The sequence below is a fragment of the Myotis nattereri genome, assembly GCF_964212035.1.
Source record: "Myotis nattereri genome assembly, chromosome: 6".
Taxonomy (NCBI): domain Eukaryota; kingdom Metazoa; phylum Chordata; class Mammalia; order Chiroptera; family Vespertilionidae; genus Myotis; species Myotis nattereri.
In genome coordinates this window covers 93452029-93475614 of record NC_138081.1, presented here as the reverse complement: position 1 = coordinate 93475614, position 23586 = coordinate 93452029, and the positions used below count along the sequence as shown (strand labels likewise).

Here is a 23586-nt window from a genome sequence, read left to right as displayed (position 1 = left end):
GGCAATTCCAAAGTGTCACGATAGATGAACAAATCTGTTTTTGGATAAACTGTTCCATCATGACAACCTTTGGCCTCTGTAACAGCACTGAAGTAACTATCCCTCTTCCCTATTTCCAGTCCTTCACTTGTACCTGTTACAGAAATCAGAATTCTGCCTGTGTCCCCACGATGTATGTGCTTCATCAGAGAAGAGGTTACTTGAGGACTTGCTTTTCTGTTCACCTCTGTATTATTTGTCTAACAACGCTTATTTTAAATGTCTCTGAGGTTGTATTAAATTCATTTTCACCAAAAAGTTGTGACTACAGGCCGGCTGGTGTGGCTCAGCGGTTGAGCGTTGACCTATGAACCAGGAGGTTCAGGATTCGATTCCCAGTCAAGGGCACATGCCGGGTTGTGGGCTCCATCCCCAGTATGGGGCATGCAGGAGGCGGCCGATTCATGATTCTCTCTCATCATGGATGTTTCTATCTCTCTCCCTCTCCCTTCCTTTCTGAAATTTAAAAAAAAAAAATTGTGAATATTATAAAGATTAGATATTTCATTTCATGGACCTTCAATTTTCTGTGGTATAGAATGGGAGTCAAAAGACCTATCTCATCAGCATTAAATGTAATCACCATAATAAAGTTCTTACCACATGGTAATAGCTGAAGTAAAGGCAGCAATCTATTCTGTCATCAATGCCATCAACAACAGCAAAAGCATCATTACCTTACTTGAGAGGGAACTGAGTGGAGAGGAACTAAGTTGTGGTACTGAAAGCCCATCTCTGTCTTCTGTTCTCCATTTCTAGGATACTGAGATTAATTTCTACAATGGTCTCAATCCATTCATAAGTTGCTTGAGTACATTTTGATTACAGAAAAAAACTGTTAAATCCTAAAAAGACTATTTTTCCTAATAATAGTTGAAGAAAAATCACCATACTTAATAAGAAACATCAATGTATAGAATACAGACAGCAATAATTCTAAAGGCCACAAGATGGAGTTATAAACCTTTTGAGGCTGTTGCTGTTCCAGGAGTTGCTGCCTGAGATGTTCTAGGTTTTGTTGCTGTAGTTGCTCTGCTATCTGATGAAAAATGGAATTGTTCACTGATTCTGAAACGTGCGAACTAAAAGGAAAAACAAGTGGAAATATATTTTAAAACCCAGTGAAGATAATATAAAAATAACGGGGTATTTAACCCTGACCCTCAATGCCAAGGAAATGAAACATACTCTACCACAATGTTTATTTTTGGAATACTAACAAAGAAAGTGGAATACCTCAAAACATTACTATGTTAAAATAGAAATATACTCTTCAACAGTGTTTTAATATACGACATGTTAGAGACACTCTGATAAAGATCTGATATTACTATCTCATGCTATTAAATATGTTAGTACTTTTTACAATAGAACACTTTAAGAAAAGCTCAATTAAACTTCTAAAATCAGTTTAAAAGTATTTAAACAGTCACTTTAACTTCTCTATGAAATAGTGAGAAAAATGTTCTATTAGTACATATGAAATCTATAATTATAATTGACAATAAAATTCATAAAATTAATCTGCTTTCTTTAAAAAAGCCCTCATGTTATTAGATATGCTGGCAGAAACAATGTTTAAATAGGAGGAAATAATTTAACTATACTCTGGGAAATTCACACCTGGAATTCTGGGTGCCACAAGGTAAAAGGAACAAAAAAGAGGGCATCCCAAAGGGGACAATCAGGATGGTGAGAAGTCTGAAACAGTTAAAAAAGAGTAAGCCTAAAGAGAAGAATGATACCTATTTTCAAAAATTGAAGGGCTATGTCTCAAATGATAGTGGAGCAAATCTTTCCTCGCTTCAGAAAGCAGAACGGGGATGAGTGTGTAGATGGCAAATCAAAAACAGGATTCAGTAACAAAAGAACATAAAACAATAATAATTACTTAACTTCTCATAATGGAAAGCATTACTACATTGGATAAATACCTTGCTGTCAAGATTATTAAAGATAGATGATTCTTATATTGTTCAAGCAACTGATCTACATAATTTCAAATGCTTCTTCTAACGTCACAACTCAATCTAAAACATCAGTTAATTGTTTCAAGTAATCTTTTTTTATCAAAATTATATTTGTGTTTTATATTATATAAATAATCTTTAAATACATTATCCCAATATATAAAACTAATAAACCGTTTGAACAAGATTCCCAGAAGTTCTCCCCATTCATCAATCCCCTTCCATTCTCCCACCTTCCACACCACACCCAATGTTGTTTTCATGAACCTTCACAAAATTTAGGGCTCTGCAGAACTGGTGGGGTGGGGAGGCTGAGCTAAATAAAAACCTACAATCATTTCTTTAAAAATAAAAAGAAGAAGATCCCACCCTAGCCAGTTTAGCTCAGTGGGAAGAGCAGCGGCTGAGGACTGAAGGGCCCTGGGTTCAATTCCAGTCAAGGGCATGTACCTCAGTTGCAGGCCTGATCAACGGGAATGGTCAGGGCATGCGGAAAGGCAACCAATCGATGTGTCTCTCTCACATCGATGTTTCTCCTCTGTCTCTCTCTCCTGTTCACTCTCTCTAAAATCAATGGCAAAATATCACCAGGTGAGGATTATCAACAACAACAACAAAAATCCCTACAACCCTAACCTCTACTGATTAGACTGATACACTTCCAGGATTTGGTATTCTTCCCAGAAGTGGCCCCTGGCACTAGAAGCAAGCTTCTTTCCTATTATTTCAAATATTCTTACAAGTGAGATAAATAAAGCCTAATATAGATACAGAAAATATCACAAATAGATTTATCAACATTTATCAACATTCCCATAAAGACTTTTCATATAGCCAACTATCTGCAAAGATCTGAGAGTCAAAATAATATAGTGAGGCAATGAGAAAACCATCCTACCATCATTTTGTAATGTTAGAACAAAACAGCCTAACTTATTCAAAGGATATCTAGTAGTTCAGAATGCAGCATTCCATCCAATGTTTATTAAAAAAAACCATCAAACATTTATGGTTACAAAGAAAAACATAATGATGCTTACAGTTGAGAAGTTGGAATTTCTTTTTTGGGTTCTTCACTATGCTCAGAATCTTCTCCAAAATCAAACCTATCCATCAACTTCTGGGGGAGGGGAGTGTAGAAGGGGAGGAAGAGAAAGAGGGAGATTAAGAAGTGCTTCTCACAAATATGTTACAAATGCTATTTTATTTAAAGGTCAATACATCCCACTAATTTATCTGTATTACTCAATAGTTAATATGAAAATGTTTCATATAATCCTTTCATGTTATAATATACTAAAACATTTTATTTGAGTGGATCTTTTCTTGAAAAAATTAGAATCAAAATAAACTGGCTTGCCAATGGTAATAAAGCTTGATAAAAATATCTAGAATTATAATCAATGATCTATTCCTAGTACAGTTTTCTTAAAATGCTCCCCTATTTTCTAAATGATCAATTTGAAGAATTTTATGTGGTCTAGCTATTTAGAGTCAGGCTAAATTACACTTAGAAGCTGCTGGCTGAAAAAATCTAGTAACTCAATAAATCATTTTCTATGGAAAATAATAATAGCAAAAATAAATTATGGGTAACACTTCCAAGGTATTTTAATATTCCCATAATTAACAAGAATAATGAACATATCACACAATAAGCTATACGTGAAAGTTTTCAACTTAAAAAACATGATAGACCTCAATTTATCAAAATATTATAGAATAATGACAACTTGTAGAAAAGTTGTTCTTTGAACTTACACAATGAACAGCTTTAATTTTAGCAGGTTAAAATTATAGAACACCATAATTAATACATTTGTAACATCCAAAAAAGAAATTTAGAAATTCAGAAAATAATTATTTGCCTTAAGGGTGAATTCACGATTTTACTGACCTAAAAATCGTTTATCTTTATGCAAAGGAAAATATTGTAAATGTTTCAAAAAGAATTATAAAAGTACTTAATTTAAGAAATTTGAGCCTTTTGTAAAACTGGTAACATCTTGTACAGTAGATATTGAAATAATTCTATGATAAAACTCAATTACCTACATGATAGTATATAAAATCCCATAATTCACATAGAACAGACTTGATAACTTAATTTCTACCTTGTTAAAAGACACTCCCTGTTCTAAGGGATTGAGCGTATTGGCTGCTGCAGCTGCAGCTGTAAGCTGTGCGGTCAGAGCCTGCAACTGAACGACAAGACCAGCATCCAGGGCCTGCAGAATGGAAGGCTGGGGCTTCTGCTGTTGTATCTGTAAAGTTTGTATTAACTGCTGAAACTGGAAGGGAAAAAACGGGAAAATTAATATAGACAGGTTGTGGGTTTTATCAGAATGCCCATCTAAAGCTTTTAGTCAATAGAATTCGTTCTAGTTTTTGGAGATGAAGAAAAAAATGTAAACTAACACAAAACAAGAGTTAATTTTTTTAAAAAATAAATTTTGTGTGCCCTATATAGAACATTCCTTAATAAATTTGTCTTGCTTCTGGAAAGTCAGAAAACAAAAAAGTGTTCGTTCAATGATAACCAGATAAAGAACTCATCACAAGCACACTCATTTCTTTTCACTAAGCTTTTCATCTCTTCTTCAATTAACTTAATCTCTGTAAAAGAACAAGCACTGACTACAACTGCTTTTCCTATCTTTCAGATCTGACATCTGACAGCATGTTTCCTCAAAGCAGGAAAGCAAAGAAATCTGTCCCTTGAAGCAGAGTCCAAAACTAAGGAAAGTAAAGGTGAACAGTGCAACAAGAGTTGAAAGTAACCGTTCTTCCCCCTTCTTCTCATCCACCCTCTTAGCGGGAGGAAGTACAAACACTACTCAAGATGACAGTAAAATAATTTCATGCCTATCTAAAATAGCAACATTAAGAAACAAAGGAGTCATTAAGCTATCAAATAAACATTTACTACAGACTGCTAATATAATACCAAAAAAAAAATACTTTAAAAATATATGATGGTTGAATTACCGCACTGAGGAAGCTACAGAACAGACAGAATGAAGGGAGGAAGAAAGGGAGAGAGAGAAAGGAATAATGGGGAACTGGGGAGGGAAGGAGGAAGGGAGGCCACATCTTTCCTTTACACACTTTAACTGGCCCTTTTGGCACCCCATTTGTCCCCAATAGCACTGTTATATTTTCAGTCACCCAGGGATAAACCAGTGCAGGATCCTACTTTCCTCTACTCTGCACTTGATATTCTATCAATTACTGTCTTCTTGACTCTATGTATTATTTCTCCTGGAAAATCCCATCTCCTGCTAAAAGTATTTATTTTAAGTATTTTTAAAAATGGAAACATTTACTTTATGAATGATTTTCAAAATATCAGTATCACAAAATAAAATTAATAATCCAATAATTTTATGTATTATCAATTCAGTTTCCTAACTGTGCCAAAAATGTAGAAATTGGGTCTGATATATGAATATAATTGAATTGGTTTTTATATTGTCCCTTTTTTTTGAGATTGTCCTTTTTTAAAGTCCCTACTACTTTTCACAGTCATTATTCCCTTACATTATCACTGTTACCAAAACAAAGATACTCCTCTCCAGACCTTCTCTCCTCTCTCACCCATTAAAGTACAGTTCAGATCATGTGACTTCAACATAAAAATATCTAGCAATTCACCACTGCTTTTTATCAATCCTTTATTTCTCAGCTCACCATTTATGTATGGTAAAACCCAAGCCCCACGCTTTAATCTATCATTTCAACTTTTTCACTGATAACTTACAAGTATAGGCACAGGCCACCTTACCTTCCAGACAACTCAACTCTGAGATATTCTGTATACCCAATATACATTATTCATTCCTTCTACAAAAAAAGTGTTAAATGTAGTTTCTAGAACCTAGAAACTACAGATACAGCAGTGAACAGAACAAAAACCCTTGCCCTTGTATAGCATACATTCCAATAGGAAAAAACAGAATAAACAAAGTAAGTAACTTATACACTGTAACAAGATAGTAAGTGCTAAGAAAACACACACACATTCTAGACCAGCGGTTCTCAATCTGTGGGTCGCGACCCCTTGGGGGCTTGAACGACCCTTTCACAGGGGTCGCCTAAGACCATTGGAAAACATATCTATAATTACATATTGTTTTTGTGATTAATCACTATGCTTTAATTATGTTCAATTTGTAACAATGAAATTGGGGGTCACCGCAACATGAGGAACTGTATTAAAGGGTTGCGGCATTTGGAAGGTTGAGAACCACTGTTCTAGACGGTGCATTATGAAACAATCCATTAGGAAAATAATGAGTTCTATATCATTGTCAATATAAAAAAGCTTCTCACCTGCTGGCCTTGAGGACTTTGTAAGATCTGAGCTACAGCTGTAAGTGTATCTGTATTTGCTATCTGGGATACCCATGGATCAGGTAAACCTTGGACCACATTGGCTGGAGTAACAGGTGTCACAGGAGTTCCTTTAAAAAGAGACATCACACCCACCCCAATAAATTTCTAAGTAAATAAATAAAGCTTGAAGAGGTAGAGAAATTTGCTCTGTCACTTTCATAAAACACATACAAATTTATATAAATGTTTCATTTTATTGTCTCCATTTTGAAAAATCATTACAGAATTAGATAGGTTAAAATACCAAAAGGATGGTCCATTCTTGTCTACAATTAACTACTTTAAATTACTACTATAATACTCAGCCATCATTAAACATCTTACTACAGATGAAAATCAATTACATAAAAAATTAACCAAAATACAATCTTCAATGAAAAGTTATAAACTAGTATATATAAAGCTATTTTTGTTCAAAAATGCACACACACACCAAAAACTAAATATATACCAAAATGTTAACAAATGTAATTCTTGGATATGATAAAGTATGTCAATTAAAACTCAAGAACTGATTTTCAGATTATTAAAGTATTATTGGCTCCATCAAATTTTTTCATGGTTTCTTATAATACTATGTTTCTCTAGTATACTGTGAAATATTATCAAGTTGATTTGCATAGAAGTTTAAAAGATTACAGGCAGTTAAATCAGGAAAAACCAAACTGACACACCAATTTCCCAAAGGCTTTTTATGTTTATGTATCTAAGGACTAAAAATATTCAGCTCCCTAATTTTTAGAAATGAATTACACACAAATGTAATTTCTGAATTTATTTTTCCTTCAAATTACTTTTCAATTACCTAGTCTAGTCAAATGCTCCTGCACTGCGGAATCATTATTTTACATATGAATAATCACCTGAGAAGTATGGGCACAATATTTGGAGAATAAGTCTGTATCAAAGCAACATACCTGGGGTATTGCTCATAGCAGCAGTAGTACTGGCCAGGACAGGTGTGACGACTGGAGGAGGAATTCCTGCTGCCATATCCAAAAGAGGCTGAATAATCTCACTCTTAAATACATTGTTCTTCTGCCATAAATTCAATACTCTCACTATTTTACTCTAGAAGAAAAAAGAAAAATGACACTGATTTTTTTGCTTTTAAACCTAAGCACATACTATTTGGCCAGTGGGGGGGGGGGGGGGGGGTGGATTAAAATAATTTCTACAGAACTTTCCAGCCCTGAAATTGTTTCTATAATTTTGCATTCGGTAACCTTAACTGACTTGGGAAAAAACCACACAGACTCATTCTGACAGATACACAAGTTAAGTTAAAGCTACGCTTAGCAGAAGGCGGGAAGGGCAACTAGGTTTCAGCTGCCATGTGAAGTCTAATGAGATCACGGTTATGGTTGGCTGGAGAAATGTCAAGCTGCTGCGGCAGGTCAGGATTCACATCAGTACTAAAGTCATATTTGTAGTTGATTTTAACTTTATCTTTTAAACAAGTAACACCAAGACAAAGTCCTTATCATACGTGACTTTATAAAAAATTTTATTTTAAAACTGTCTAAGGACTGGGGAGGTTACTTCCTCAAATAAGAATTTAACCAAATTTACACTCTTTCACAACTGTTCAGCATACAAAAGTTCTTTAAATAGCACTAAGTATTAGTTATTATTGGAACATTACTTACTCAATTAGGAAAATAACTTAAATAACAGGCTGAGCTTAAATATTAAAGAGACTTCTACATTAATGTATATATTTTGTAATAGTAAAAGCAGCAATTTTAAAAATGAAGATCTGGTTCATTTTTAAATCCCTTATAATATTATACTGATGATTTTCAAAGTATGTCCAATCTAGATTAATATGCAAACTTTTGTACTTCAAATGAAGCATAAAAAATTACACAAAGAATGCTTCATACCTTCTGATTTGACTATCCTTTCTTTGACGTGAACACTTAAAATGTACCTTACAGTTTTTTGCTTTATAGAAAGAAATCTTCTAGTTCCCAAGACAATGGCTAATTCAAAATTAGCCAGTCTCTGACAAGTTTCATGTATGTATCTACCTACATGCAAATAGTGCCTCAAAACTATGACTGAGATTATAGTGCCAATGTCATCTTTCCTACTAGGGTTAAAAAATAAATAACTCTGTACCTTAAACTCTATTATAACTGAGAAAATTATCATGAAGTTTACAAACTCAACACTAATTTGTTGTTCATAGTAACTGATAGAAATCCAAATCCAAATTAGTGATATTTCTAAGTGTTTAACCTCAAAAAATGTACACATAAAATTTTAAATTAGTTATTTTAGATGGGATTCTAAGGTGTCTATTTTAAGAATCACTTATGAGAAGTCACTTAAAATTGGAAACATTCTTTTTGCCTGAAAAGAATTATCAAAGTACCAAAGTAAATGTAAAAGAAAGTTCTGTTTCTCAAGCAAGCATATTTAAGAATTGTTTACAAAAATTGATGCAATAATATCTCCATATATATCCATTATAACATTTTTTTCTTGATTAAAGACTGTAATTATTAAAAATAAAAACTACCTAAATTTTGTGGCTCTTCTTTAAAGCAACCATTCTTCTTCATCTATTCTTATCTTTTCCTACATAATCAATATCGCAATCAATCTGGTCAGAAGAGCACAATAAATTTCCAAATCAACACACAAAATAAGTAAACTTTTAGCATCTTTGCGCATGTATGAAGATAAACAACCCCTTGTTATTCTCCCTTAGGCTGTAAGGCCTTTTTTGTGTGGTACAGAATATTTACTCATTCAGACCTAGCAGGCCTAGTAGTGTGGTTTCCAGCACCAATAAAACTCTACCATTACAAAAGAATTCTGAGATGCAGGTTAGTTATTTTCTATTAGTTGCTTCACAAATCTGTTTTTCACAGACACTAAGTAGGTAAATGAAGTCAAACAATCAAAATTCTGAATTGGTCATGAAGATGAATAAATGAAATTTTAGTATAATCCCAAAAGCTCATGATAGCAAGTTTCCTTAGCATCAATTGTTTCAATAAATTAAAAAGTAGCAAAATCAACCTACATCTTTCCACTCTGTTTAAAAAGATTCTAAGAACAAAAAGGAACATGGGTAGTGTAACTAAATATTCAAATTCAGAATAACTGAAGAGTAAAAGATAACATAAAATCATAAATTAAGATAATCTAACGAGTCTCATTAAGCCCCAAAAGGTAATGTTATCTGTCCACTTAAAAAAAAAAAAAGAAGAAAAAGCGTACCTTGTCATCCCCAGGGCAACGATATAAATTCTGGAAAGTGCTAATGATGTTATTACTAAATCTGGGTGCAAACACATCCTTTTCTTGACCAAACTGATGTCGAGATTGTCGTACAATGGAGTCAATAACATAAAGTCCAGGTACCTTGTATTCTGGTTTACACTGATTAAAAAAAAAAAGAAGAGTTGAAAGGTAAGGAAATGAGAAGGTAAAATTCCTGGCAGACAAAAATCATCTTAAGCACTGTTCATTTTAAGGTTCTGCATATTCAGACATTGACTATTCCCCATCCCATCTGTCTGGAATTGCACTTTAAAGAATCTACTTGGGCTACTCTACACACTCATTTCAATTGTCAATCACCTAAGTTCCAATGTAGGACTGCACAATTATCCTGAATAACAAAACAACAACAACAACAAAAAAAGAATAATTTAAAAAAATTATAATTAAAAATGACGGGCAATGATTTTGCAAAGCCCCATGGAAGGAAGCAGCAAATCCAGGAAAGAAGAGCTCTGAAAAAGCATTGCCAAGGTGCATCAGCTTTCATGTGAAACAGGTAACAATAGGGTTTCTGTACTAATGTAGGAACAAATACCAAATGGCAAATTATAGCGTTCTAAATGTACTGAGCCTGAAGTTTCAAAACTTTTCTCAAATACCACACCTGTAAAAAGTTAAGACACTCCCATTCTGATTCCAAGAATTTATTCTACAAAAACATTTTTTGGCTATTCCAAGGATGTTCCTCAACCTTCCTGTCCATTACCCAAACTGAAGAACATAAAGTCTCCTCCTTTCTTGCCACAAGCTTTTCTAGCCTATTTAGTTAGGTGAGCACAATTCAGAATCCTTTTACTAACAAGTTCACTGCTTTTAGTTTGTCTTCATATCCAAAAGCATAATAAAACCTGTTTCCCAAACATAGTGTTGATTAAAATGAAATCATGGCTGCAAAAAGCAGGTTCAACTTTTGGATCTAATTAAGTAATTTCCTAGAAATCATAAACAGCACCAAATCAAAATTATGTTCTTGGAAACTCAAGTACCAGTGAGAATACACCCCCAACACAAAAACACACATTTCTATTAGGACTTTTAACTGATAAATGAGTGATTTCACTGAAAAAAACCAAGATGATGTATTTCATATGTTCCTTCAAATTCTTTTTAAGAACCTTTTCCTTAAGGTATTTATTAAGTCAAGAAAATGAAGAGACCTTTAGTACCAATTCACAAGCACTGATTCCAATTCCTGATCAGGGCACATACCCAGTTCAGGCTTGATCCCCAATAGGGGGCGGCATGCAGGAGGCAGCCAATTGATGATTCTTCTTTCATCACTGGTGCTTCTATCTCTCTCTCCCTTTCCCTTCCTCTCTCTGAAATCAATGAAAAACAAACAAACAAAAAAACACACACATTTAAATTTCCCCCCAGACATTGACTAGGGAATGTCATTCCTCTTTGGCATTCTCTCTAAGGAAGACTTTAAGACTCAAAAGGAAGCTGTATGGGCTATAACCAACTACGTAAGTGGTGAAACAGTTGAACAGATTGTATACCTTGTTCATTGTGGTGGGAAATTTAGCATAATGACTTAAGAATGTGGCAGTGTGGACAAAACCGAAACTCTACAAAATCCTATATAATAAGACCCTAACATGCAAATCCACCACACAGACAAAAGACCAGTGGAACGACTGGTCGCTATGATGCACACTGACCACCAGGGGACATACGCTCGGCGCAGGAGCTGCCGCCTGGTGGCCAATACACTCCCATAGGGGGAGCGCCGCTCAGCCAAAAGCTGGCGAGCGCGGTGGCGGGAGCCTCTCCCACCTCTGCTGCAGGTGGGCAGTAAGGAGTGAGGGTCCCAGACTGTGAGAAGGTACAGGCCAGGCTGAGGGAGCCCCTCACTCCCATGCACAAATTACAAATTTTGTGCACCAGGCCTCTGGTTTCATTAATAAAGCTCTATAAAGCTTCATTAATAATCATTATACTTGACTGAGAAGTGTTTCTTCTTTGAAGAAGAGGAATGATCAAAATGGGCCAAAAACTAACTCTGAAGGCTGCACATTACAAGTTCAGGGTAGCCCTCCTGGCACCTTTAACTTTTAGATTGTACACTGAGGCAAAAGTTGTTAGCTGTGTACTTTTGATAGTTATAATTAACCTAGTTATTAATAAAAGGAAAGGGACAAAGGGAAGGCCAAATATTATAGGCATGTCACTTGGGCAGCTTCACCAGGAAACTAAAGCTTTACACTCCCCAGGGACCCACTGGTCTGTGCCCCACACATGGCTGGGGGAAGGGACTGGATGCAGAGAGAACAGCTTCATACCCAGTAAAGTTGGGATGACATTGAAGGTACCTGCCTATCAGTGACACCTGGGAATAAGTCAGTAGCCAGAAGGGTGTGGCTACTGAAAAGGAGCAAAATTTGGGATATTTAATTCCCTAAACAAAGGACTACACTCTCTTTTTGCTCTTGGCTCTCTTGGGATTCTTGTTGCATGAGGGGCTCGAGTTCTCTTGGTTCCCCTGCTTTTGCCCACACACAATGGACTAATGGGCAACTAGCCTGAGGCTAACCTGGACCTGGCTGCAATATGGAACGCAAACTCTGGACACTGGCTTTGCTTCTAGCTCTGCTGAAGCCCCAGCTGCACTTCTATAACTGCACTAGGGAAAATGGAACTTTGAAAACCCAGGGATGTAATTCCACACAAATAAAAATCATTCATTCTCTAGGGTGAGTCTCAGAAAATTCTTTTTCTAGATGTCAGAATGACTCCACCCCCAGCATGCAGTGCGGAAAAGGAAACCCCAATTTCCCCGATAACACTTTGTCTGGTTTAAGTTTGTCTTACAGTTTCTCTAAGAACTCTTTAAATGTGGATGTGGTTTGTCACTGTAGCACTTTTTAAAACAAAAACTATACTTGAACAGTTCCAAATTATATATACTATACAAAGCTTCTCCTCCAATAGGTTTCTTATTTATGTGGTATTTCATATATTGCAGTGTCCTACAAATGAAGATTAAATTCCACCCATTTTCTTCACTTCAAAAAAAATGTTCCCTCAGCTACTGACCTGCTTCTTCAGATTGACTCTACAATTATCACACAATAAAAATAACTGTGCTCACCCAAGGAGTACCTAAGATTCTGAAATAACTAATTAAAAGTGCCCTTGCCCCAAATCAGATCAGTCAAAAAACATTAATGCATAAATTCATATTTATCCTTTAGCCCCTACTACTCAAACTGTGGTTTAGGAACTAAAAGCAAAGGCATCATCTCGAAACAGAAATGCAATCTGAGCCCCTCCCACATTAGTGAATCAGAGTCCGCATTTTAACAAGATCCCTAGGCACTGCTCTAGACATTCAAACCTTTTCAGAAAGACTTTTAAAGGCTTTAGAATTTCCAACTACCAATGTTTTTGGGCTCCTGGGCTGCCAGAGAGATGTCTGACTGCCAGCTTAGGCCCAATCCCCCCAGGGAGCGGGCCTACGCTGGCAGGTGGACATCCCCCGAGAGGTCCTAGATTACCAGAGGGCACAGGCCAGGCTGAGCGACCCCCCCCCCCCTCAAGTGAATGAATTTTTGTGCACCGGGCCTCTAGTTAGAAAATAAAGTGAACAGTCCATTAAAACAATTTCAACTTGGGTATATTTGATTTAAATGAGAAGAGCACAAGGCATTAATCTATAATTATAATTCATTAAGCATATATAAGGAAAATTATATACTTACTTTCTGAATGAATTTCTCAACACTCTGTACCACATGTTTATAGAACTAAAAAAAATAAAGCATGGTTTTAAAAATGTTTGCTTACATTTAGCATTTTCCTGCTAAACATAGGATTTACTATAGTTTCAAAGGTCTATCAAAACAATGAATATTAATCATGAATTTTGAGACAGCCATTCATGTAACTGGTCTTTACAACTACCTATGATATCTAATCAGTAAAGGAATTCCTGAAGTAGGTATATGGCATTATATTCAAGATGTGTTACATTAACACAGATACACAAGAATTGTCTTTATGAAAGCATATTTTCACAATTTATAATGACAGCAAAATATTTGTGATAAGCAGACCGGCAGATATATATTCTTATTTGTGCAAAAGGAAAAGATTTTCTATAGTATCATTTTTTAAGCTAAATTAGCATAGTAGAAAAATCACATAAATGTCAACAAAAAGCATTAATAAATGTATGCAAGGGAGTTGTTTTCAAAGTCATTATCTCCCTGCTTACTCCGGTACTTCAGGGTATTGCTGATATTCTTATTCAGAGTAGGAAAACATACCACCAAATACCCACAGGTTAATAAATAACTACATAATTAAAAATAAGCACTCATTCTCAATTTTAATAGCCCTACTCAATCAGGGAGTCTTAGCTTTGGAAACAGGAACCTTTTAGAGAGATGTCTATGGCTGAGCATCAAAAGGTCCTTAACGCCAATAAATTTTGTGTATATGTATACTTCTCTAGAGAAGATCCAACCTCTTCCTGAGATTTTCAGAAGTATCCATGAGTCAACATGTTCAAAACCATTGTATGAGAGCAATGGCTAAATGTCTGTGGCCTCTTCCCACAATTCAAATGCCCTATGTACAATGAGGCTCAATTATTTTTCATAATGGCTCATTTTCAAATATTTAATACAATTAAAAAGGAAAAAAAAAAAGCAATAAAAAAATTTTTAGAAAAATTTTACTAATTCAAAATTTCAACATTCTGTAAAGTCAGTGTGCCAAATAACAGTGTTAAACACATCCTCCAAAATGTGCCCATATCTAAAATCGTACCCGCCTAAGAAAAATAAGGAAAAATGCTGGCTCAAAGTTTACGGAAGAGCAGTTATCAAAATGTTAAGTGTTTATCTCTAGGTGGGAGAGTTTAAAGTGATAGATTTTCATTTTTGTGTTTTTCTCCATGAATATGTATTAACTCTGTAAAGAGGAAGAACATATATAATCTGTAAAAATTATTCCAGCTCCAAAATATTACTGCAGTATTTTCTATTTAAAAACAAGAATAAAATTTATTACCTTAATAGCTTTGATGGCTGCTTTAGTGATTTGGGTCATTTTCGCTTTCGAAATTGGTGGCTTGTAGTCATTCAGGGAATACAGCTGATAAAAACAACAACAACAACAAATTTTAATCCCCACCCAAGGACATGCTTATTGATTTTAGAGGGAGGGGAGGAAATAAAGGAGAAACATCAATGTGAGAAACATCAATCAATTGCCTTCCCATACATGCCCAGATGGGATTGAACTCATAACCAAATATGTGCCTTGACTCTGAGGACAATCCAACCAACTGAGCCACAACAAATTTTAAATTCAGCAAAACTGTCTTTAAGCAATTATATGAAATTACCAAACATTTCCAATTTTATATTCTCAATGAAATCAAAGTACTGCCTTTCTTTTAAAAATCAAGTTCAACATCATTTAGCCATCTGGGAAATGAAAATCAAAACTACAATGAGGTACCGAGTCAACTTGCTTATAGTAAAAAAAGACAGAAAATAATGTGTTAGTAAGAATGTGGAGGAACTGGAACCCTTATACAATGCTCGTGAGAATGTAAAATGGTACAGCAGCTTTGGAAACCAGTTTGACAGTTTCTTAAAAGATGAAACATAATAATATACAATATAGCCCAGCAATTCCACTCCCAAGTATATATATGAGTTGAAAATACATGGTCACATAAAACTTGTACACAAATGTTACTGCAACATTATTCATGAGAAAACTCATTTAAAAAGTGAAAACCACCCAAATGTCCACCAACTGATGAAAATTTAATAAAGAAATTATTAGCCATGAAAACAAAAATGAAACATGCTACAAAACAGATGAATTTAAAAAATACTATACTCAATTAAAAAAAGAAAAAAGAAAAGCCATATTAATTTAAAAATAAAACAGCTTGGCAGGTGTCGCTCAGTGGTTGAGTATCAGTCCATGCACCAGGAGGTTGCCAGTTTGATTAGAGGTAGGGCACATGCCTGGGTGTGGGCTTGGTCCCCAGTAGGGGACATGCAGGAGCAGCTAATCAATGTTTCTCTCTCATCAATGTTTCTCTCTTTCTCTCTTCCTCTCCCTGAAATCAATAAAAACATATTAAAAAATTTTAAATTAAAAAAAAACAATTATAGGATTATCTATAATAATAACAGCATAATATGCTAATTAGACCAGAGGTTTTTCTGGACGACCTTCAGGATGAAGCCGGGGCTACGAGGGAAGCCCGGGTCCCAGGTGTCTGCCAGCGGCCAGAGGGAAGCCTGGGTCCTGGGTGCCAGGGGAAGCCGGTGGCAGGAGCAGGGGGAGGAAGGCCTACTCTTGCACAAATTTCATGCATCGGGCCTCCAGTATTTCTATGAAATGTCCAGAAAGGACTAACCTATTAGTGACTGTCTACAATGTGGAAGAGGGGGGAGTTGGTAAGAAGTATGGAGTGAGTACTAATGAGTACAGCATTTCTTTTAGGGGTAATGAAAATATTATAAAATTAAATGTGGTGATGGTTATACAACCATAATAAAAACCAGTGAATTATACACTTTAAATTGACTAATTATATGGCATGTGAATTGTATCTCAAAACTTTTTAAAAATCAATAGATTTCTTGTTTAGCAATAATCTCCCCCTCAAAAAAATCTTTTTTGAAATTTCTATTTTAAGCAAAGGATAATACTGCTTAGAGAGGAAATTAGAGAGAAAACTGAGAGAAGGTGGGGAATTAGGAAACAAGAAATAACTGAGCTTAAATGAATAGTGATTAAAATTTGCAATGTACTCAGTGATGCTAAGGCTTTAAATAATGCTGTAAGATACTATATACAATCTGGAAACTAACCTTTGGTCATTACAACAGTGCAAAAACAACTTGTACAGACAATAAAAGCAAGTTTGACTAATAAACTAGAAATTCATCACTGAATTCTATTCATTTTTACCCAGTTTTCCCCATATTTGTTTCTCCTCCTCCTCCTCCAACCACCACCACAACCATAGTCCAAATTACTTTCATCTCTCATACAGAGAACGCCTAAATGTGGCATGTCTGCCTTTACAAAAACTAATCTGGTTAGGTGATTAATATTCACCAACCATTCTCTCTACCCCTTAAAAAGGTCAGTGACTTCCCATTCTTTGAAGAAACACAAAAATCTACATACACAATGTCCTGCCTTGACCTAACTCCTGCCTACCTTTCCAGTTTCATTTCACCCCATGATTCCCTCCCTAACCCTCTGCTCCAGGCACAAAGATCTTTTTCAGTTCACAATTCAAAGCCTTTAAAATGGGTTTGTTCTATTTGGAATACTCTCCACCAGGGCCTCCCCGCTGTTAATGCATACTCATCCATCTTAGTTAAAGCATCACCTAATGAGGAAAGCCTTCCCTAACCCCTCCCAACCACATCAAAACCTTCTTTTATGCTCTCACTCTACTGTTAGTTGCCTTCGAAGTATTCATTACAGTAATTTGGCATTTACTGGTATGATTTTTAATGCCTGAGTATTAATAAAACACATTAGATGTAAGTTCCTTAATGCAGTGTAAGTTAAGAAGAGGTAATTGTACACCAAGAGCGGAACAAGCTGAAATCAATCCTGGTAGAAGTACAGTAAGTGTCCATAAAGCTGCCCACCTCTTGATAATAACGCCCAACCAGGATGAGGATCTCATCAGTTCCTTTAAGAAGTGCCATCTCTGTCAAACTCACAGGGAACTTCAATATATTTGTAGCCATAACTCCTACTCCATGCCAGACTCACCAGGTGCAAAATAACATCAACACATTCTATATATAGTGCTTATAACAAGTCATGTAAAGCAAAGAATTTATTGCTGCCCATCTGAGACCCACTACTGCCCTCTCCTACTAGAGAATAAGCTCTAAGAATGAAACCCTGACTTTATTTAGACTTTTTCCTTTGCACCAAACTGTATCCTCTGTGTCTGTGTCCAGTAGAGAATGTATGTTTCGTTAACAAATTAAAATGAACAAATACAAGACAAAGCGCTGCACAAGCTTTACACAGAGACCTGGATGTGAATTCCAACCAAGTCCTCTTCCTACAACGTGTTCAGCCTCCGAAGCGTAGTGTTCTCGCTTACAAAATAAAAACACTCATTTCACAGAAACACTGCGCATAAACTTTTTAGAACAAAATAAAGTAGCTCAACAAAGTTGGCCATTATTAAAACCTTCCTCTTTGGCAGTTATTCTCCATTAAGTGAACAACACTAAAAGACCATCAAACATGTTTTCACTAAGCCATTTGAAGGTCCTTTCTATAGTCATTTATATTACTAGGGCAATGAAAATATATCAAGTTCTACCTATGGTTAATAATACATTACTTTCATTTTCTTTGGTAAGCCCTGAAATTTCAATCAAGCAATAATTAGTCCATACTTTAGCAGACTAAAGCTTTGCTTTCAGGCTTTTTTTTTTTCTTTCTGGGGGGGGGGAGGGGGGAGGTGGTTAGAGAGGGGGTGAGAAAGGCAGGTTCTGGGAGGTGAGGTAGTGGAAAAATAATTTAGACTTGTCAAACATTTTCAACAATCTAAAAAGTCACCTTTCATCTGAGAACCCCTTTCTAAATCTACTGCATTTAAACAATGCATCTACTACAGAAACTTAAGGCATTACTCAGAGAAATAGTAATTTAGTATTTTTCAAAGGATCACTGAATACATATTATGCTTCCAACTTTTTCTCTAGATTCTCTAAAATCTCGTTTCTTTATGAACTCTGATCATCAGGAAACAGGCATAGATCATTTCATCTAATTCCTCAGTGAATTCCTGTAATAAAATTTAATATTGTTCTTAACTTAATAAAGATTGATAAAAATTTCCCCTAGAACGCTTTTAGCAACCTGTTAAAGAAATAGTTATCTGTACCAAAAAGCCCCTTATACAAAAATTCACAAAATATATTTTCCTTGAATTCAGAAACATAAGAATTACTCAGCTAATTCCCTTGTGCTTATTTTTATTGAAAAAGGATGATTTAACGTTTCCCCTTTCTTGTGCGTTGGCTTCTATGGTGGACCTTGCTGATGTTTAGTAGTATAAACATATACTCAAACATCTACTAACATCTACTTCTCTGCTATATTTAACTAGTTTTGTTGTATACAAAAATAAAATCTATTTTCAATTGTGATTAACAATGCTAAGATGCTTCAAAGTTATTTTTGAAGTAGGTGTATAAATTTACACACTTAATGAACTAGTGTTACCCAGCACATGACATCAGAAACAGCTTGTCATCATCCAGTTTCCTTCTATTCTATTTCCATCTTCACATTTAAATAGTCTACATATTCCACCATTGCATCAATCTCAATCATCTTGGACCTCCATCAAAGACTTGAGAATTTTTATGGATGTCACTATAACCATTCAGTATTTTAAACCTTCATTCTAATCAAATACAGGGTGTTCCAAAAAATGTAAACACACTTTGAATAATTATAATTCCAATGGGTTAAATCTGAAAAGAAACATCACTTGAGCTATCAGCTGTTCCACTGTATACAGGGACACCCTGTATATAACCTACCACTCAAAATCTGATCCAGGACAGAAAACACACCATGGCTTGAACAATGGAAAATGTCAGAGAATAAAAGTTGACTCTGGAACCTTTCTTTTCCTTTGCCTGACAATTCTCCTCTCTCTGCTTGAGTCAGAAGACCATGGCTGCTTGCTCCCGAGGCTTGGCTCTCTGCAGACCCAGTGTTCTCAAATATGGGTTGTAATCCCACCATCTATTTCTTGGGGTCTGACTCCCTACTACCATGTTTTCCAAAGTCTAAAGTGGCTGCTGATCCTGCTATGCCATTCCATCAAATTATTCCCTCCGTTTACACTACTTCTTTAGTAACTTCTTTAGAGCTACTGGTGCCTGCTGTGTCTACACTCTGCTTCCCACATTCAAGCTTTCCCCCCTCACGCGCTATGTTCTAATGGTACCTAATACCGTGTGAACAATTCTTTACTTACCCAAACTCTATCCATCTGACCCCAGTGAATGAAATGAAATCCAGTCTTAACCTGCCCCTTCCTTTGGCTACTCAAGACTTATCAATTTAAAGGAAAGATGTAAACAAACAGCCTGGGTTTTCAGTCTAATTAATTCATTATTTATGTTTCAACTCCCCTCAGGTACACTGAAAAATAAGTGCTCTTTGAATTAGTAACATTTTAAATTTCTATACTATCACTTATATGCACATCAAATACTTATTTTTAGATCTAAAAACAACTTCTTCAAATCAAATCAAGGTTTGAAGAATCTTTTACCTAAACTGGGATATCTTACATGCTAGTGGCTACTGCAACAAAAACTTTCATTTCTAATAAAGATTTTTTAAGTTGCTGATTACACCCAGGCCAGGGTCAGCACAGTTAGTATTTTAGGCTTTGGAGTCCACATGATCTCTATCACACTACTTATACTTAGCTCTATCCCCATAGCAAGAAAACAGCCACTGAAAATCCATACATAAATGGGCAGGGCATGCTCCAACAAAATTTACAAAAGCAGGCCAACCCCTACATTTAGGCAATGTTTCTCAATTCTACAAATGTGCACTATTTGGGGAGGATACACATTGCAATCTCTGTCCTTAGAAAGCATCTTCATGCCCTCCCTCATCTACACACTGAGTGAAGCTCGTTACCCCAAACTTAAAATGTTGTACTCTATTGCTTGTTATTTCAAGTACTCTTCAGTTCAAAAATGAGTGCCTTTTTCAACTTGAACATTATTAAGTAAATACTATTATCACCTTGGAAGAATCCATCAAAGAACTTATTTGTGACATACCCCAAAGAACCATCAAAATTTGGGTGAAATCTTGCTCATTTACAGACTAATTTTATGCCTTCAAAGTTGTTGGTTCTATGACCAATGGAATTAACCTTAAGTGTGAACCTAAAGCAACTAAAACAGTAATCAACTCAATCCATTTTTTCAACAGTGGTCCTTTCGGGACTTGAGATTACTAGTTAGGATCCCTTAAATCTCCAAAGAAATCAGAAATCATAGAAGTTCTTAAACTAATACAATCTTGACACTTTCAATGCAAGATAGCATGCGAACCACAGACACTTGTCTTTTCCTCTCCCTACTGAGAGGACAATAAATAAAAAAATTCAGAAGGTATAACAACTCACAATGAAAAGCAGAAGAGGGTAGTAGAATCAGCAGGCAATATGTCACAAATTTCCAGAAAATGGAAATGTGTAAGGATTGGTAACTGATGAAACAGAGAAGAATACTCAAGCCACAGTCCATACAAAAGAATATACAGTGGGGCCTTGACTTACGAGTGTCCCGACTAACAAGTTTTTTGAGATACCAGCTGTCTCTCGGCCGATTTTTTGCATTGAGTTGATAGAGTAATTTGAGTTAACGAGCTCCTTAGCGAGCTCGGTCTTGGAACTAATTAAACTCGTAAGTCAAGGCCCCACTGTATAACCAAAGAGAAAAATAATTTGTCCTGAAGAATTCCAGATACCCACCACTCAAAATCAAGGTATTAGAAAGGACATGAGAGTATTATGCTAAGTAAAGTGAGATGTAAAAGGACAAAAAGTGTATGATTTCACTCTTTTGTGGAACTAGAGACCTGGTGCACGAAATTCGTGCACTTGGAGGGGGTGGGGAACCCTCAGACCAGCCTGCGCCCTCTCGTAGTCCAGGAACCCTTGGGGGATGTCCAACTGACAGCAATAGGACATCCTTAGTGCTGCTGCAGAGGCAGGAAAGGCTCCCGCCACCGCCGCTGCACTTGCCAGCCGTGAGCCCAGCTTCTGGCTGCGCAGTGCTCCCCCTGTGCAAGCACACTGACCACCAGGAGGCAGCTCCTGCACTGAGCATCTGCTCCCTGGTGGTCAGTGCGCATCACAGCGACCAGTTGTTCCGCCACTGGGCCGAAACTCTCCGACATCCCCCAAGGGGTCCCAAATTGCAAGAGGGGACAGGCAGGCTGAGGGACCCTACCAGTGCATGATAAGGGCCAGGGAGGGACACAGGTTGGCCAGCTGGGGAGGGACCAAAGGAGGGTTACTGGGTGTGTCTGGCCCATTTCGCTCAGTCCCGATTGGCTGGACCCCAGCAGCAAGCTAACCTACGGGGAGGAGCGTCTCCCCCTGGTGGTCAGTGCATGTCATAGCAAGCAGTTGAGCAGCCTTAGCATATCATTAGCATATTACGCTTTGACTGGTTGTACAGATGACCAGATGACTGGACACTTAGCATATTAGGCTTTTATTATATAGAATATCAAACAAAAAGTAACAAACTAACAAACAAAAATTCATACAGACAACAGAATGGTGGTTACCAGAGATGAAGGGGGTGGGAAGGTGCAGGGAGTAAAATAGACGGTAAGAGATGGTGAGCACAATGTTGTGTACCTGAAAATTATGTTATTAACCAATGTTACCCCCAATAAATATAACTTTTAAAAAGAGCCTATTATTCACAAACTTTAATACTTGAGAACCAATAGACCTTATTACAAATTTTACTTCAACAAGTCAAAAACTAGATATTCTCTACATCCAAAATTTCTCACTCCCTAACATACAAATTCTCTTTTCCCAAAGAACACCATCTTCCATATTATTTTTGGTATGAGACACAACATAAAATATTAGACAATATAAGCATGTAACAAAGTAACATACAAAGTCAGATGCCTTTGACATAAAATGTAACCAGAAAATAACATTAGAATTAACTGTATCAGAGTCAACATTAAGAAAAGCACACTCTAAATGTGAACAACAGTGACTTCCTCCTAAGATTTTTAAAGTAAATTTCTCTGTAAAAAATGTTTGAGCCGAAACCGGTTTGGCTCAGTGGATAGAGCGTCGGCCTGCGGACTGAAAGGTCCCAGGTTCAAGTCCGGTCAAGGGCATGTACCTGGGTTGCAGGCACATCCCCAGTGGGAGATGTGCAGGAGGCAACTGATCGATGTTTCTCGCTCATCGATGTTTCTAACTCTCTATCTCTCTCCCTTCCTCTCTGTAAAAAATCAATAAAAATAAAAAAAATGTTTGAAATAAAACTCTAAAAATATAAGTGTGGGTTTACTTCTACTAAAGTAGCAATATTCCTGAGCAATCAATTTTTTAAAGAGCAAAGGCCAAAAGATTATGTTAAAGATATTCTGCAAGGATCCCCCCTCAGATCAGGCTTTTAACAATTTATACTAAGTAATGTGTTGTGTTAATATGAAAACTTCAGAACAGTTTCAAATGTACCTTTGAGGGTGGGGGGGGGAAGACCATTTATAACATAAAATCCCAAATGTTATTATACCTAAAAACCAGTGAGTAAACATAGAAATAACTGTTTTTTCAAAACAACATACTTTTTCTCATTATAAAAATATTTTAGTACAGAAAAAAATAAAAAATACAATTAAGCACAAAAGATAGAAAATGTAAGTCATCTATAACCCAACAATTCTGCACTCAAATCAAATATACTCATTAGTGCCAGCACTACAGACCCAATAGAACAGGCAGACAAGGTCTCTGTCTTCATGGAACAAATTGAGTACATCTGGAGACAGAAGCTATTCTAAGAAACAAATAGACACAGTTTCAGAGTATGTAGTTAAGTACACAATGAAGGTAGTAAATGTTATTTGGTGAAAAGAATGCAAAATTGTACATCTTCCTCAGAATCTCAAATCCAGAACCTCTTGTTTTAAAACTACAAATACGCCGAAACCGGTTTGGCTCAGTGGATAGAGCGTCGGCCTGCGGACTGAAGGGTCCCAGGTTCGATTCCGGTCAAGGGCATGTACCTGAGTTGCAGGCACATCCCCAGTGGGAGATGTGCAGGAGGCA

The 23586-nt window shown here is 36.2% G+C and overlaps 1 protein-coding gene across 1 annotated transcript in view; it reads right to left on the bottom strand.

Moving 5' to 3' along the window:
- The window catches only part of SCAF8 (SR-related CTD associated factor 8), a gene marked incomplete at its 5' end in the record, with an annotated part of 66330 nt that overhangs the window by 20830 nt on the left and 21914 nt on the right, over positions 1-23586 (bottom strand). The window contains 8 exons of the mRNA XM_081094176.1: positions 1004-1121; positions 3050-3129; positions 4124-4300; positions 6342-6472; positions 7322-7475; positions 9639-9800; positions 13409-13453; positions 14724-14807. Of these exons, the coding sequence (XP_080950302.1) occupies positions 1004-1121; positions 3050-3129; positions 4124-4300; positions 6342-6472; positions 7322-7475; positions 9639-9800; positions 13409-13453; positions 14724-14807 (951 nt within the window). The remainder of the gene's footprint in view (positions 1-1003; positions 1122-3049; positions 3130-4123; positions 4301-6341; positions 6473-7321; positions 7476-9638; positions 9801-13408; positions 13454-14723; positions 14808-23586) is intronic.